At 36.2% G+C, this 18,817-nt stretch overlaps 1 protein-coding gene across 2 annotated transcripts in view; it reads right to left on the bottom strand.

The window, feature by feature from the left end:
- The window catches only part of FOXJ3 (forkhead box J3), a 169,033-nt gene that overhangs the window by 34,664 nt on the left and 115,552 nt on the right, over positions 1–18,817 (bottom strand). The window contains exon 6 of one of the 2 annotated variants that reach the window (XM_027864684.1): positions 5,832–5,933. The exons of the other annotated variant lie outside the window; for it this stretch is intronic. Coding sequence (XP_027720485.1) covers positions 5,832–5,933 — 102 coding nt within the window. The remainder of the gene's footprint in view (positions 1–5,831; positions 5,934–18,817) is intronic. 2 annotated transcript variants of the gene reach the window in all.

Below are 18,817 nucleotides of genomic sequence, written 5' to 3'. Positions count from 1 at the left end.
CTGTTCTTACTAAATAAGGTCCCTTCCCCATATTTAGTGGAGACTTTGGAGAGAAAATGTGAAAGCCAAAGAGTCACTAATAATATGAAAATTTTGATGTAGGAAAACAGTAGCTTTTATGAAAATCATGAACAGTTCAAGACAAATACTAAGCTCACCAGGACTGCCAATGTAAACTGCATCATGAAAGAGATAATGGCAAGGAGACTATGAAGTTAATTTTTTTTTAAAAAAAGAATGGAGGTCATCTATCTGATTGCAATGATATCATATCCCAAGCCTAACAAAATGCTAACAAGAGATACTTTGCATGGGGTACCTAGGTCTTATATATACTTGCCTAAATGTTGAAGCCCTATTACCTCAGATTCCACTGAAGCTGAGAACCCTTTTAAGTGCTAGAAAGTTTCTAGAGCTGGTGCCTAAAAAATACACAAGGAAGAAAACTACAAAAAAGAATTAGGAAGTGAGTAGAGAAAACTTTTGAAAGATAGCTGGTCTGGATTCTGTGCAGAGCAGAAATAAATGTGAAATACGGAATGAAATATATTTTCAGACATGACCAATGCTTTGATTTGTTCTGTGTGATTATACTTCTTTATTACAACAGAGAACTTCAAATGGGGCAGAAAAATAGGTTATTTGGTAATGACAGAAATGCAATTTAAAAAAAAGGTACATCAATAAAACATGGGAAAAAGAAGAAAACTAAAAGAAGCTCAAAATGGAACACAAACAGGAATTTGTTACTATGTTGTTAAATTTAACATATTTTTAAAAATAAACTAACAGGTTAGTTTCATATTTAATTGCTTTTGTTCTTTTCTATGTAGGAATGCTTCTGTTTGTTGATGATTGTTAAGTTCCAATTTAAAAAATTTTAAATGATAGCTAAACACTTCTTATAAGCATTGGGACAAATTTTATGATCCAGAGTTTCTCTGAATAACTAAATGCTATGACACAGCATGCAATTAATACATTACGAATCTGTTATCTCAATTTTGCTAGCCACTCAACTCTCTCACTGCAATTTTTCTATTATCTGTTGGTATCCTCTACTTATTCATACTCTCTTTTCCAATATCTATGGTACACAGAACACTGTACTAGTCACAATGCCATGCGTGCCATAAAATAAACATAAGGTTCATTCCTGCCTTCAAGGATGATATATCTTTGAGAGTGGGTTTGAGGGTGAAGAGAACATATTCATGAGATAATTTGGAAAATATTACAGAGTACCATCACTGTTTCTCATTCTTGTGGAGATATACTGGTGCATCCCAAAGAGGAACAGCAAGACCAGTTTGACTGAATCATAGTGCATGGTAAAGAGAAGAATGCATATTAAGACTGAAAGGGTAAGCTGGGGCTAGGCTGTGAAGGAATTTAAATTCCAAACAGAGTGGTTTGTATTTGACATTAGAGTTTATTGGAAGACATTGGAGTTTATTGACTAGGGTAGTAAAACTGTCAGAGCTATGCTTTACAAAAAATCATTTTAGCGCCTATGTGGAAAGTAGACTGAAGAGGCATAAAGACAAATGAGAATGTGACTGCAATAGTTCATATGAGAAGTGATGAGAGCCCAAAAGAAGAAGATGACCATGTGAACAGAAAGGAAGTGGATAAGAGAGATACTGCAGAAATATCATGACTTGGCAAATGACAGGATACATGGAGTGAGATAGAGAGAGATTTTGAGAATAGTCCCTAGTTGCAAATCTGGTTGAATGAAGATTATGGTGCCCTTCAACTGAAATAAGGAAGTTTAGAAGAGATGTTAATTTTAGGGGAAATATTTAATGAATTCTATTTTACATTTGAATTTAAATTGCCTTTGGGCATCAGTTTGAAATCCCCAACAGAAGAAACTAGAGTTCGATACAGAGAGCTAGAAGTCTTGCATAAAGATGGTCTCTACTGAGACAGACAGAGAAGAGACAGACAAAAAGGCAGAATTCTCAGTATAACAAAAGCTGCCTTACCAAAGGTTAAGGGAAAAGTCCGTGGAGGGGAAGTGCTTCCACTTCACATACTGGGTAGGCAACTTTTTAAAGAAGTATGACATACAAAAGGAAGAGAAAGATGGAATGGTAGTCAAATAGTGTGGAACAGCATAAATATTTTTATGGATTTGAGAGAGTTGAGAATATTTGCAGGAAATTTGTCAGGAGAAAAGAAAAGACTGGAGACGCATAAAAAAGAGATGACTGCTGAAACAAGGTCCCAGAGGAGGTAAAGTAGAATGGATCAAGGGCATCAGCAGCCTTAGGAAGAAGGAGAAATAACTTTTCCTCTGACAGAAGAAAAGGAGAAGAGAAATGACAAAGCTGAGATATTTTGAGGAGACAAAACAGTGAATTAGAAGGCATCATTTAAGTCTGAGAGGTAGAGGTACAGTTATGAGCTTAAGAAAAGAAAAAACATTTTAGAATGTCACTAGGTAGACAGTAAGAGTAGAGTAGAATTACTGAATAACAAACAGCAAAGGCACGAATGTAAAAACCGTCTCAAACCAAAAAAGGCCATAGAAAAAACAAACTCTTTGGGAGATGTTATTAGAGGGGATTACTATTTAGGTATGTGTTTAACTAGATGACCTTTGAGGTCTTTTCTAAATAAGATATTCAGTTTGCAGGCCACTAAAACAAATGGAATGCAATTTTATTTTGTGGATTCTGAATCAAATTTGGCAGTTTTGTGCTTTGTCAACATACAAATCAGTTATGAGGCTTGATATTTTCAAATCAATGTATCAAAGGATCAAAATAAGTTCAGCTGTCAGTAAGGGTTTAACTAAAGTGGTAGTTATGTGACTGCTTTCAAGACCAGCAGAGGAATCAACAATTTGGTCTCTAATATCTTTGCTTACTATCACAGGGAAATTTAAAGAAAACAACGGCAAAACTTACGTCTAACTTACATTCTCACAAGGCCAAAAAGCGATTCAAAGACTTTCCAAGTCTTTTCAAAGATAGCTGTTAAATCTCTCCAAAGAAAGCTTTTTAATTCTATTATCCTGATGGTTTCACTAATATTCTGACTAGATACAGTTCAAGTAAAGGAGTTAGGAAGTTTGCAGATAAGGCCCTGATATTATACAATATCATATTAATTAAAATTATTTTGTTGCTGTGCTATCCCTATTGATTTATATATATACACTTCAATAGTGGTTTAGCTATGAACAATGTAGCCATTTCTTTTTTTTTTTTTTAATAGCCTTTAGTCAAGAATGTAATCCCCTACTATGGCATTAGTTCAGGGCAAAATTTAGGTCTGATTGCCATTAACAGGAGGGAAAGCATGGAATTGTGGAAAGAATGCAAGATTTGAGGTGAGCAAAGATGGGTTCAAATACTGGCCCTACCACTTGCTAGCTATGTGCCTTTGAGCAAGTCATTGTATTTCTCTGGGCCTCTCTATTACTACATCTGTAAAATGTAGATATTCATTATACTACCAAATTAATTTATAGCGTTGTTGTGAGGAACAAATAAAACAATGTAAAACTCTCTATAAACAGTAAAGTGTTATGCAAACCTAAGCTGATATTATCTTCATCATTTCTATATATAGCACCTTACCACTGGTATGAAACTATAAATGTAAGTATATATGTGTATGATCCTTGTTTGAATGAATTTACTGCAAGAGGTTAATAGCTACTCTCTAAGCCCTCAAACTAGCACACACTTCACACAAACTTGCACAACTTTACTGCTGCTGATAGTAGCAGCCAGTGTATACAGAAAACACCACTTTTTTCTCACAAAAATCACAAATGTTTTAAACCCACACTGACTCAAATGGGAAATCTCTGATATCTAGCAAAAACGGAACTGTACTAAAAAGCTGGCTTCCCCACATTCACTACATTCATAAGGGTTCTCCTTCAATATGAATTATCTGAGTTTCCTAAGTGATGGCCTATTGCCAATGGCTGTCCTATTGTCAACCTCATTACAAAAAAACATTAAATCACCTCAAATGCCACCTTGTGCATGAAGTCGTCCTTCCCCAAGTTTCTCTGTATCAGTTTTGTATGTGTTCGATATGTGCCTAGCCATGTTCACATCCCCATTAGCACTCCCTGAGTACAAGGATTATGTGTTCTTTGTAACTCCAGTGCCTAGCAGAGTTTCTGGAACATAGCAAATGCATAACAATTGCTTGCTAATTAACTGACTGAATGAATTAAGGACTTACCCATTTTTCCCCTTGCCACAGCAGTGCCCATATTCAATTTGTGACCACAGCAACTCAAATGCCAACAGAGAACACAAGCCAGTCCACCCAAGTGGGCTAAAGAGAGCTCCTCTACTCTACACATGTGTAACTCAGATGCCAGGCAAAGCAAAAGGCAGCACCCACGAATCTGTTCTGGATTTTAAATTAGGGCTTTGAGTCTAGGCAAAGGGATCCAGCACACAAGGACACAAGGACAACTAAATTTTAGAGTACATCGAAGAGTCTTCCACTGAAACTTCTGGCCTTGCAACACAATGAAAGGAGAATAGGCCATTGGGTAGCCACTAGTGAACACCAAGCACCATCACCACGTGGCTCTATAGAGATATACATGTTATGTGGGTACATACATATATGGGAAGAGATCAGAACCCATTCTAAGATGCTGCTTAAAGTAGGAATAATAGCTATTTACATGTTATGTTCAAGTTCACAAATCACTTTGTTCATAACAATCCTATGAGGTGAAGAGATATTATTATCCACGTTTAGGAGGTTAGAAACTGAGGCTTGTGGACAAATGATACGTCAAAGAGCTAATAAGTTGTGGAGCTGGAACTCGATCAAGGTCTTCTAAATTCCAAATCCAGCACTCTTTTCACACCAGACTTTTAATATTTTTGTTACACAAAATATTACTTGAAATAAGTAGATCAAGTTGTCTTAGTTTTTCTTTTTTGCCATAAAAAGATACGGGTAAAAGCCTTATTATACAAATATCAGCATCATGGAAATCTCTATGTTATGCCTTCCAAATAACTTACAAATAAGGAAAGAGAAAAGAGGAAGAAGGTTTAAATGGGGACCAGCTCCATTCTTAAGAGTTAGCCAGGGATTTCTCCCTTCCCTCCCTTTACCCTTACTAAACACTCTTCTCCATAGCATCCAAAGGGAAGCAAACTATAAGCCCACAAAAAACATTAGTTATGGGACTATCTCCCTTCCCCCCTCCCCGAAAAGGAACCCTTGAGGAAAAAAAAACCAATTAGCAGATGATAAATAATACCAAAATTCTCAATAAATCACTGTATATTAATATGGATTATGAGAATTCTTTTCTGTGAAGTCCACTTGTATAATTCAAGAATTTTATTTCATCAGTGAGGGTACCCCCTCCACTAACACAGAGTACTTCATTCATCAATTTCTCTTATAACTTAACAGGAGTCTCCAAGAATTGCTGTGGCCAGAAAGTTCATTAATTTATGGTCAACCTTAGTGACAAATTTCTCCATTATTAGCTGGGATGGTCCTCAGTTGATAAGCATTCAATTAATCACTGAGACCATACTTAATTACAAATTTCTACCTTGCAAAAACAACAAAGTTGGTACTCTGCCAGCAAAACTTTCAAGAACCCAAGGTCACTTCTAACTCATCAGAGCAGTTCTTCCATGGAGGAACCAGTCCACAAACCAAACAATTCTCAATATCCCTCCTGTAGTGCCAGATTTAAGAGATACAAGTTTGTGCTATTTTCAAATTCAGTCATACAGAACACTTAAAAAGTATGATAAAGGGAAGTGAAATGAATTATGCAATAATATCGACATTAAAAAAAGAAAAGAAGTTACTTTGTTAGTCACAGTGTTGATTGCCAGAGTTGGAGAGGCACTTCCCGAAATAATACACTCCATTCCCAAAGAATCTGAATCTATGCTATATGGAGTTGAGGCCTAAAATACAAGAACAAAACAAATAATTAGCAGCTTATAATCTGAAACAAAGTTAATACAATTTTAAAGGATTTCACTAAGTTCTCCAGTTCCCAATTCTACCACTGGTAAGAAAACTTAACTATTCCCTGGAGCCTAATTTGGCCTTTATAACTTTGTATGTTGCTACAGCCCAGTTCACTGAGGGCTATCTTAACATCGTGTAGTTTATGCTATCACCCACATGATATCTATTAACCTGCAAATAGGTTGTGGTATATGCTGATATTAAATGCAGATGCTTTTTATTTATTTTACATATCATTATCTTGAGTGCCGTGCGCGTGTTCGTGCATATGTGTGCATATGTGCGTGTGCATGTGTGTTTTCCCCTGGACCTCAAACAGTCACATTCTGGTTGTACTACAGAAAGACATATCAGAAAAGTTGGGTTTTCTACCAGTTGGAGCAGCATTTGTTCTGTTAAATTTGGTTCAATGTAGCAAACATTAATTAAGGAGCTTTATATAAAGGGTTGTTGTTTGCATCAAATGCACTTATTACTGAAAACCTACTATATACAAAGGCACTGTGGGGATGTAACTACTTTAAGATCAAAGGATTTCAGAACTATAAAAAACCCTAGAGGTGAAACAGGTCAACCATTTCATTTTATAGAAGAGGAAACTCAGGACCAGAGGGATTAAGTAACTTGCCTAAGGCCACAAAGTGGCCTTATAAGTGACAAAGCTGAAAGTCAAACTTAGATCTTTTAATTTTAAATCTTGCCCTCTTTAAGAACCAGATCAAAAGGAAAATGAGATAACTTATTTTAGTGTCTTCATACTGACAAACATAAGCGGGCATTAGTATTATACTAACAAATACAAAGGGGCATTAGTGTTATTAAGAGGGCAGTTATGTGGCGTAGTGGATAGAGTGCTGGGCCTAGAGGACTCATCTTCTTGAGTTCAAATTCACTCTTATTCTAATTAGCTGTGTGACTCTGGACAAGTCATTTAACCTGCCTGCCTCAGTCTCCTCGTCTGTAAAATGAGCTGGAGAAGAAAATGGCAAACCACTCCAGTATCTTTGCCAAGAAAACCCCAAATGGGGTCATAAAGAGTTGGACATGACTGAAAAAACTGAATAACAACAGTATTATTAAGAGATGATTTTATTTTATGAAGCTTTGTGGCGACTCTTCAACAAAGGTGACAGAGTAGGTGAAATATAAATTAGGATACTACAAGTTATCCAGCTTCCAAATACAGATGCCAGGTAGATTTTCCAGCCACCAAAGAAAGAAAAATAAAGAGGAAAAAGAAAAGCAGCATGTTGATACAGGCCCCTTGTTTCTAATTCTGTGCTAAGGTTCAAATTAGATACATGGACAAGAATCTGGAAAGATCCTCTAAAAGAAGGTCCAAAGAGAAAGAAACCTAAGCCTACTTGGTATACTGGGTCATATTCACAAACTTTGCCTTTCCACTAAAATCCTCTTCCAGGGCCCCTCTGCGGCATGGAAGCAACCTGGGTTCTTTAAGGTTACACTAGCAGACTGCCACCTCTGGCAGTTCCCATCAAGGAATGAGAAAGAATGTCCTTAGAGGACTGGTGATACACCTATTGTCTGAGCACCAAGTCTTGCTATATTTGGAGAGGGTGATCACCACAATATTAGTCAATTGTGGAAGTCAGAGCAATTCATGAAATGCCATCTGCTAAGACAAGGAGGGCCTATAATCTGCACTGGAACAGGGAACAGATATATCAACAAAACCATTCATCTTTTGGAACTGAAGTATTACAATTTCAAAACAGAAACACCTCTATAACATAGGATAAAATGATGAAGAAAATATAGGGTGCCATGTCACCTGGCATAACCAAGGTTTGACTGACCTTGGTATAAAAATAAACAATAGCAGTAGACCCTCCTATAGTGCTTTATGGTTTACCAAGTGTTTTACATGTTATTTCTCCTTTGATTTTTTTACCATAACTCCATGAGGAAGAGAGTACAAGTATGTCTAGCTTCACTAACAAAAGAGACTGCTCCAAAGAAGCTGAAGAATTTGCTATAAATCAGAGTTAAGTGTTAAAGCTGGAACTAAAACCCAGGCTGTAAGATTTTTATCCAATCATTTATTTACTATAACAAGCTATCTCCTACAGCCATAGATTAGGTGTGGTTCTACGTACTTTTAATGACTGATCAAAAAAAGTTTTCCCATATTTTCCATCAAATAAAAATAATTTGAGCTAATGAAAGCTTTAAGTTTTAGCTGGATTTCCTGTATTACTTATTACTTACTTAATAAGTACTTAATAAGCAGTTATTGAATTGTTGAATCTCAGAGCAATTAAATCCCTTGGTCACCATATAAGCAGACCAACTTATATCAGCATAAAGAATAGAGAAGTTTCCTCATTATAGAGGAACAAGGAAAGGACAGAAAGTGAGAGTAGGGTGGGATATTTTCCATAGCCAGGATACTGGATGCAGGGGAAGAGAAAAAAATCAGAGGTAGGAAGGCTAGCTATAAAGACAAAACGCTGCTTTGCTTTATGATTTTGTGTAAGACTTTGATGAAAATAAGGTGCTATGATAATCCAAATATACCTTAATTTTCCCTAATTCAGCCTAATTTCTCAATTTAGGCTAGCCTACTCCAGTTTATTCATAAAAATCATAAATTACTTGGGGGGAGTGGGAAATAAAAGAGAAATATGAGAAATCAAAATTGTTTAGCCTCACATTCAAAGTTACCCATAATCTGATTCCAACCTATTTTTCCAGACTTCTAATACTATTCTCCTTCACGTGGCCTATGCTCCATACCTATAGACCTCCTCACATATTCTTCCAAACTGGTCTATATATCCCTGAATATATACTAATAACATTTCATGTAAACAGAGAGCACTAAAGGTTTATAAAGCATTTATACTGTTCCTTGCTCTTGATTGTTCTTCCTTCTTGTCCCTTCTTCTTGCTAATCTTCACCAACTGAAATCCTATTGGAAGGTGATTTAATGCTTCAAGGACCAGCTTAAATGACAGACACCTTTTCCACAAACTTTTTTAGACCTTTGTAGTTGGAAGAACTTATCCCTTCTCTAAACTCTAGCTCTGTGCACTTCTGCATATATATTTTGTGAAGTGGTCATGTGTAAATTAGACTCCTTAAAAGTAGTGATCTTATTATTCATCTTTCTAACTACCTCAGCAGCTAGTATACATCCTTATACAGAGCAGGTGGTTCAATAAATGTGTGTTGAATCAAAGAATGAAGAGACCTCTGAATGTACTTCCCCCTGTTTCTTAGATTATTGGTATCATAATGACAGATCTCTTTACTTCCAAAGAATTCTAGATAGTGCCCTCCATCAAGACTGAGGATTCAGGATACTTTTCCAAGTCATCACATAAGCTTTTTTTCTTATCAGGAATATCCCACTTTCTCTATAAACAACAATCATCTTTTGCCAATAAGTTCAAGATTAATTTCCTTTTATGAAACTTTATTAGAAAATTGTGGCTCTGATCATTACATTAACCTTTCCCCTCTCCTCAACAATGCCAACATATGTAAGTAAATCAGTTAATCCAATCCAACAATTTACTACACATTTATTAAGTATGAGACATGGCAATATACAGTGTACACTCTTGGGGTTTTTGTTGTTATAAGAATCCAACGAAATGGCATAAAGTGCTTTGTTAATCTTAATGCACTATATAAATATGAACTATCACTATTATTGGGCCCTGGGAATATAACAAAGATAAAAAACAACAAAAAGGAAGATATAATTCTTGACCTCGGGGTATTTCTATTCTACTGAGGGGTTAGGAGAAGAGATACAGTATATCAATAGCTACATATATACATAAGCAGAGTACTAACAACTAGGAGATGAGAAAAAGAGTTCCCCTATCAGAAATGGCACTGAGCTGAGCATAAAAGGAAGCCTAGGTAGTATTCTTTTCTTAAAAAGTGTCTCATTAAGTGCCTAAAACATATCAGCTGTGTGGGAGTGCAGAGAGCATGCATTTCAGGAATGAAGAGGAATGGGCAGGAAGGCAAGAGATGGATTAGGGATGTTGTGAATAGCAAGATGGCCAATGTGGCTGAAAAATCAAGGTAAGGAGTTTTTAATTTATCTTAGAGGTAATAAAGGGCCAGTGAAGCCAATCATAATCATTCTATTGAATCACCTTGACCTGATACATAATTATGGTTTCCAGTTATGCGTGCAGATACTGAGATAGTGAATCTTATTTTCTATCAAAGTTCACTGGCTTGCAGGAAAAAAAAGAAAATTCTACTATCTTTATTCACAAATTTAGGTAAAACAGATTAATTTAGTGACATTTTGCCTCCTCTCTAAGAACAAACAGGAAAGATATCTAGTTTATATTTAAAACTAAGAATAAGGAACATGACTTTATTAGATAAATACAATGTTTTTTTTAAGAATATTCCATATATTAATAATCAGTTAATGGAGAAAAGGATGGGGGAAGGGAGGGTGAAGAGATACACAAGGTGGGTGGGAAAAAAGGGAGATTGGGAAGAAGGGAAAGAACTAAAGGGAGGGCAAAGAAAGAGATATACATAAGAAATTTCTTTCTCTACCTTAGAGGTTCTCAAACTTTTTGGACTCAGGTCACCCTGACATTCTTAAAAAATCATTGAGGACTTCCCAAAGAGCTTTTATTTATATGAGTTATACCTATCAATACTTGCTGTATTAGAAATTAGACCATTTTAGTATTATGAAAGTAATTTTGCCCTTGTGGGCTTCCTGAAAGCATCTCAAGGAGTTCCAGGGGTCCCCAGACCATACTTTGAGAATTACCGACCGAGTCCATTACCATCCCCTGTCTTGAGTTCTAGATGCCTACCTAACATCAACTCTGAGATGTCCAAATAGTGACAAAAGACTGACGCTCAGGAGAGATTAGGGATAGATATATGTATCTATATTTATTATACCTAAGAATTATCTGCATAGATATAACACTTGAACCCATGGAAGTTGATGAAATCACCAAATGAGATAGTATAGAGGAGAAGAAAGATAAGTGTCCCAGACAGTGCTTTCGGGAACAGCCTTGGTTGGTAGGCTTAACATATATGAAGATCCAAAAAAAATGAGACAGGCGACTGACTACGGAACCAAGAAAGAGCAGGGTCACAAAAACCTAAAAAAGAGCTTCCAGGAGGAGAGGGTGACTAACAGTGACAAAAGCTGAAGAGAGGTTAAGAAGGATAAGGATTGAGAAAAGATATGACATCTGGCAATTAAGATATCACTGGTAAGTTTGGAAAGGGAGAGGGCAGTTTCTGTTGAAAGATAAGGTCATGAGCCAGACTATGAAGGATTTAGAAGTGACTGAAAGGAGAGGAAGCAGAAGTGTAAATGGCTTTCTCCAGAGGGTTAGACAAGAAGCAGAGGAGAAATGCAAAATGACAGCTAGTGGAGATGATTCACCAGGGATTGAGACACTGAAAAAAGGAGAGTGTAGCCAGCACAGGATGAATGCCTAGGAAAGAAGTGAAGGATGAAGGTCATAGTAAGGACAAAGAAAAGGGTTAAGCCACAGGGAAAGATGAAATGATAAAAGAAATGGAACATGTAGGTGCAAGATCAAAAGGTATAACCTTTGTGTGTAGCTGAAGTGGAGTAGAGATGTAGGTCATGAGCTCTGAGCAGATTAAAGAAATTCAATTTATTAAGTGCTTGCTAATATAGTTATCAGAGTATCAATGTATTTTGACATTTTCTATTATAAGGCAGGGATTTGGGGTGGAAAGAAAGACTGGGAGCCAGGTAATTAACTCCTTCATTCAGAAAGGAAGGAGAAAACAGAGGGCATCGATAGATAACAGCTTCCAGGATTTGAGCTGAATGATGAATCTGGATATCTTAAATCTAAAAGGAGGAAAGGATGCTGAGTGTTGTTAGTACAGTAAGAGATTGGAACTGGCAATGGGGAGCATGCACCATGATCAGTGAGGTAAGGGAACATAAGTGGAAATATAACCACTACTGGAAAGGGTGGCCAGGAATGCAATATCATGTGGAAGGAGTAAGGTCTCAGTGAATACCGGAAGATGGACAAAAAAAAGGAAACATTTTAGTATGAAAGAGAAGTTTGTGAATTATGGAGTAGACATTCCAGAGAGCATAGTAGAAGGGGCAGACAGATCTGGAATTGAGAGAGGGGAAAACTGAATTCCAATTCTTACAACTGATCCTTTTATAGCCTGACCTCTGGTCTCTGCCCTCCACCACCCCCCTCACCCCATCCCCCACCTAGGTGGTGGCCATCTGCCGCTTAATATGCTTCAGTTTGTCAGTATCTTTCCTACAATGTAGTCTCTAATCTGATTAGACAATATTTAAACCAAAGCTACATGAAAATATCCAATAATCTCACATGTAGTTGAGAAATTCAGTTTGCTAGATGTGATATCAATATGTCAGGGCCTTAAAGACCAGAAAGTGGGGGGAAAAAATGGCAGTCAAGGCTCAAACTTACTCCACTGTGTAGAGACACACAGGGAGAAGACAAGGCATTCTAGGGGTCCAGAGCAGAATCTATGCATAACTCCATAGATGGGATAGGGAGAATTCATCACTAAAAGTATGGAACTAGTGTCCCAAAATACAATGATCTGCAATTACAATCTTTCAAGCTGCTATCAAGAGACTTTTCATCAAGGAGAGAAGTTATTCTTTGAATCACAGAATTATAAAATCATCTAATAAGGTAATTGGTTAAGGACTTTGTGCACCCCTGGTTATGGGTACTAACTTGAGTATGTTTATCCTCCCCTACAATTACAATTAGCTCTAAGGCAGAGATCAAATTAACTTTAAAAGCAAGGACCTTATTTCTCTTTTCTTATCAGGATAATATAGAGCCTCTATACACAGTAAGTATATACTTAGTGCTACTAACTAAATGACTTACTCGGATTGTCCACAGTGACAGTATGGATATCTAGTACAACCATAACAAAATAATTGATTTCCTTTGATGCTTTAAAGTAGCCATTATAATTCTTCTTGTTCAATCAATCAACAGATATTTATTAAGCACCAAGTATGTGCCAGACACTATGGCAGGGTACCAATATACCACTCCAACTGTCCATTAGTTTGGTTCTCATTCTCACTACCTGACAGTCCCATATCCTTTGTCACTGATAACACACTTCACGATCCTACACCTATCATGCATCTTTTCCGTTGTCCCTCAAGATGTCTGTTGTCCCTCAAGATGTTTGTAATCTGATATCTTCTGAACTGGCTACATTCAGTGGTTCAAAAGCTCTTTCATCATCACTTAGATTAAAGACAGGCTTTTGCAGTCTGTAATCACTGAAAGCAAGCACTGTACAATTTCTAAAATTCTGCCCAATCTCCTCAGTCTATCAAATTATCAGCATAACTCAATACCTATCTGCAGTACTTAATTAAGATTTAACAACAACGGGACAGCTAGGTGGTACAGTGAATAGAGCACTGGTCCTGGAGTCAGGAGGACCTGAGTTCAAATCCAGCCTCAGACACATGATACTTACTAGCCATGTGACCCTAAGAAAGTCACTTAACCCTGATTGCCTCACCAAAAAAAAAAAAATCAGCAACAACAACAAACTGGTAGAACATCACGTTCAGCCTCATACAATCTCCATAACAACTGTTTTTCACAGATTTTTCTTTCCAATGTACACAATTAGTCCTGTCTCTTTGTATCACTATGGATTTCAATGAGGACATTTCTTGGTGTTTTGGGATCTGATGCAATTAAAATGTCATCTGCAAACAGGAACATTTGGAGAAACTGGATATCCACAAGAATTCCTTATTTCTTTCAGACCTTTTGCAGGACATTTTCCACAATATTGGGGAAAGTCATAAATCTGGCCATGACAAACTGCTATGTAAAAAATATTCAGAAAGATAGAATACAAAAACTAAACCTGGCATTTAAATAACCAAATATGGTTCTCATTTACTTTTCCAGTTTTACTTCACCTTACTCTCCTTCATTCCTTCTCCAAAGTGACCCCCATACTCCCATGCCTGGAATGTACTCCCCTTGTCACTTCCACTTCACAGGATTTGTGACTTCTTTCCAAAGATAGCACAGGTACTACCGATACAACATTCTTCTTGATTCCCCCATTTATTTGCATGTGATAATCTCTCCCCGCCACCCCCACCATACACTTTGTACTTACTTCTGTACATGTAATACACCCCCACCCACCTCCCCCACAACAGGTAGAATGTAAGTTCTTTGAAGGAAGGAATAGTTATGCTTTTATCTTTTTATCCAGACTGCCCTGGGAAACAGCAGACATTTATGTGTGTTAAACTGAGTTACACTGAAAACAGTAATCACAGCAAGACCTTAAACTTTATTCACTAAATAGTCTTCCAATTGTAAAGATGTGGTTCACTGCTGAAAATCACCTGCTAAAGTCTGTAGATTCCTTTATCTTTTTTTTGTTGAGGTCTTTAATGCATGCAGAGACTCTTTTCATAAAATGTTTACAGAGCTGAGAAGGTAAGGGATATGGACCTTCCACCATCACAAATGGTAAAAATACCATTTGTAATTTTTGTTCTTTCTGATTTTCTCCTCCAATTTTGAGCTATACTGAGAACAAATTACTGAGTTAAAATTTTGTTATCTCTAATGTAGATTTCTTGTATGTATTCTTGATCAGGGATAGCCATTCTTTGTAACTTCATCTTAAGTGCTCTTACCACCTCTTCATAGAGTACCTTAAGTTCAGAGACGGTAAGAGTTCAAATCTGGTGAATGGTTCCACTATCACTGCCAATGAGTTAAAGAGAGATCCCTGTAAAAACATCAGCAGATGCACAGGCTCTCTCTGGAGAAGAAGACAAAAGGAACTGTTTTCATTACACTCTCAAAAGTAACAAGGAACAATTTTAGGGGATTCCTGGTGGATCGGTCAATCAGTAAGCATGTATTAACATCTACTATGCGCCAAGCATTGTGCTGAACTCCTGAAATACAAAAAAAAGGCAAAAGACAGTCTGCCTTCAAAGAGCTCACAATCTAGTGGGGGAGATAACATGCAAAAAAAAAAAGTACAAACAAGCTATATATATAGGATAAACAAGAAATAATCAACAAAGGGAAGGCATTAGAATTAAAGAGGATTGAAAAAGGCTTCCTATAAAAGGTGTGATTTTGGTTGGAACATGGAGGAACCCAGGGAAGTCAAGAGGCAGAGATGAGGAGGGAGAACATTCCAGGCAAAGAGGACAGCCAATGAAAATGCCTGGAGCCAAGAGACAGAATGTCCTGTTTGAGGAAACGCAAGGAGTCGAGTGTCACTGGATTGAAGAGTACGTTGGAAAGGTATGATTTAAGAAAACTGGAAAGGCATGTGGGACGGTACAGGTTATGAAGGGCTTTGAATGTCAAATACAGGATTTTTGACTATGCCTAGTACAGTTCACGATGGACATAAAAGTAAAGGGATGAACACTGCGAAGATAACTGCATCTTACAAGACAAAATCAGTTGTGGAAGATAAAGAAATAGAAAAATTCTATGAGGACTTGATGAAAGTCTCTGAATTAAGTCAACATATCTTTCAAAATTCAGTAACTTTAACAGGAAGTAAGTAGGGGGAAAATGGCAAAAATTACTGCTACCTGTCTCCCTGTGTTACCTCTTTAGTCTACACATTATAATACTGGAACAGTACTTTAGAGTCTTTGGTCAAATCTGAATGAGAAACCCTTATCAGTTTTTCTTTAACAATCAATTCCAAAACAATATTTTACAAGAAATCTTTTTATACTATTCTTACCAAAGGCTACCAAATTCTGAAGGGAGTTGCCTCATCAAGTTGGGAAGAAGTCTTAGATTAATTCAAGTAATAGAGAAGTATCTGGAGTTCACCTTTGACTAGGAGAAAATGAGAATCCTTAGAGGGTGTGGAGGTAGACCAAAAGTTGTGACTACTGTTCTGAGTGATGAATCAAAATTATTAACTAAACTTTGTAACAATGAGACTACTCTAAATTGTTACTACAAACTGTGAGTAGACATGGCTATAGTGAGGGATTTTCAAAGGCAGGATGGCTATCTGTTCCTTTGGTTTTTAAAGGAGAGATCTTTAGAATCAGAATAATTTAATAAATAAATTTGCCTCTGGAAGATCTGTACTTAAAACACAGAATAAGGATTTTTTTAAACACTACATTGGAAAATAAAATCTAGGATCAAGGAATGAAAAGTGTGGTGAATATGTTCTTCAAAAAGACAATCAGAAGATGTTAGATAAGAAAACAACAAATAAAATGAAAACTAATAGTAATTGGTTATTAAGGATCAGCTATCAGAGTCAAAAATGGATAATCATTGGATGGCCAGCGCAAACTAGAAAAGTCAGAAGAGAAGATAAAAGATCAGAAGATTCTCTGAGCAACTGCAACAGTTCCAATTAGAGCAGTTTACACAAACTATTGATTCTGATAGATAGAAAATTGAAAGCAATAACTCTTATGAATTTTTTTAGAAAAGTTCAACCAATGCAAAACAAGTTGACACAACAAAAAATCGAGATGATCACTGAAAGCACTGTAGCCAACAAATGTTTAATCTCTTTGTTAAGCAGACACATGGAACCCAAAAGTGACAGATTCAGAGTACTAGCTTGTTTGCAAAATACAACAAAAGAAAAAAAGATGAAAACTTATGAGCATTTTTTAAAAAGTACACCCACACACACACACAAAATTAAGGAAAAAATGGAATTTTAGAAAGTTTGACCTGAGAGCCAAGTAAATGAGGATTGGTTATAGAGCACTTGTAGATAAAATCAGAAGGCAGACAACAAATAAATACGATGAGTTACATTATTTATGACTTTAATACTTAAAGCACCAATGATTCTATCAGTGAAGGCACTCCCTCCATCAACAAAAATCACAACTGCTCTTTAACAAGCAGTCTCTTCATAAGTTACTTTGGGTGAAAAGAATTTTATCACCTAGGTCAATTTTTTAATGGTAATAAAGTATTTATTACATTTTTTTAATCATTTTTTTTTTCTGGGGGAGAAAGAAAGCTGAAAGTACAGCAACCAAATGTAGCCTTTCTTCAACAGACAAAAAGGTGGAAACCTCTGAAAAGTGTGGAAAGTAAAATTCTGCATACTGATTCTTGTTTTCTTACTGTCATTGTAAATGAGCAATGTATTCCCACAAGGAAAATGTGTGTACAGTATCATATAAAGAGAAATTGTGCTAAAAACATAATAAACAGAACTCTTGATCAAAGAGGTATATAGTTTTCAATCAGTATCAGTAAGAACTGGAAAAAAAAAGAAAAGTTCTAAGAACTACAATGAAAAAAAGGGCGAAAGAAAAGGTAGAAAAAAACAATGACCCACAACAGGGACATTATTTCTAAGGAGCACAGTGATACTTTGGGTCTTGACTATGATTGAGTTTTCCCCCTACCATGACCCATGATTCAATTTGGAATTTACAAAACCTAATTCTATATGCATATTCAAATAATAATAGCTAGCATTTATGTAGCACTTTCAGATTTGCAAAGCACTTAACAAATATCATTTCATTTTATTCTCACAACAATTACATGAGATAGGTGCCATTATCCTCACTTTAAAGAACAAGAAACTGAGGCAGACAAAGGTGAAGTTACTTGCCCAGGGTTACACAATCACTAAGTATCTGAAGTTGAAATCAAACTCATGTGTTCCTGATTTTGGATCCAATATTTTATCCATTGAACCACCTGGCTGCCTCAGTAATAAATTACAAATATTATGAAATAACAATTTCACACTTTTTAACTAATACAAAAATTTACACATTGGTTTAAAAAATAATAACGCATATTTGTATTCAGGGCTAATGCATTTCTGGGACAGTGTGGTCAAAATCCGTTTTCTCAGCTACTAAATTCTAAATTTGGAGCATGTATTGTCAAACATCTCTCTGTCAAACATCTCTCCTGGATTTCTATTTTCTTAGTCCTTCCCCTATCCTGATTCTTGCAAGGACTTTCCAAGGAGATTAAAAAATAAAAGAGTTTGCCTTCTCCCTTATAGGAGCTACTATTATACTATACAGTACAGTATAGGACCTACTACACACTTTCTTCCAGACCACAAATCCAGCAGTCCATTCACTGTGCCACCTAACTGCAGAAAACAAGTGCTAAATTTTAGGTTAAGAGACTTGACCAGTGTTATGATGATATTGACATGGATAAGAATTAGGCTCAGCAAAGAGACAAACAGGCACGGCCTTGGTAGTAAGGTATTTAAAAGTTCAATATACACTTAAGGAAAAACAAGCTGTAAGTAATAGAGATTCATGGTATCATTTAAATCCTCTTTTTGTGTTCCTTGTAATATATAATTATTCATGTTTTTCAAATTCATAATTTTCAAAAAGACAAAGGTGAAAAATACTATTTTCAAATCTTAAGGAGCTTACCATAAATGACAATTAATTTCCAAGTGAAAAGAAGTGCTCTGTTAGTAGACTAGCCTCAGACCAAGGACAATTTTGAAGAATAGAATTACCTTCATTCCTGACACTTTCCTTCTCCAACATCAGAGATCTCAGTATACTTATTTGGGGGGAATGTAATGAATTTCTGGATGGGATGATGGAAATATATGGGGGTTAAGGAATACTGAAGAGTAAAAGAAAACAACTGTAAAGATCTCAAATATAGCTTGCTTTTCCTAGCATACCAGCAAATGAAAAGTTTTATAAAAACAAACAGCTAGGAATTTGTTATACAATGTGATAGTAACATGGCTAGGGGCTGAAGAAAGGATTTCTTATGC

Source organism: Vombatus ursinus, unplaced genomic scaffold (genome assembly GCF_900497805.2).
Source record: "Vombatus ursinus unplaced genomic scaffold, bare-nosed wombat genome assembly UNPS02014775.1, whole genome shotgun sequence".
Classification (NCBI taxonomy): domain Eukaryota; kingdom Metazoa; phylum Chordata; class Mammalia; order Diprotodontia; family Vombatidae; genus Vombatus; species Vombatus ursinus.
This window is presented reverse-complemented; position numbering and strand designations above follow the sequence as displayed.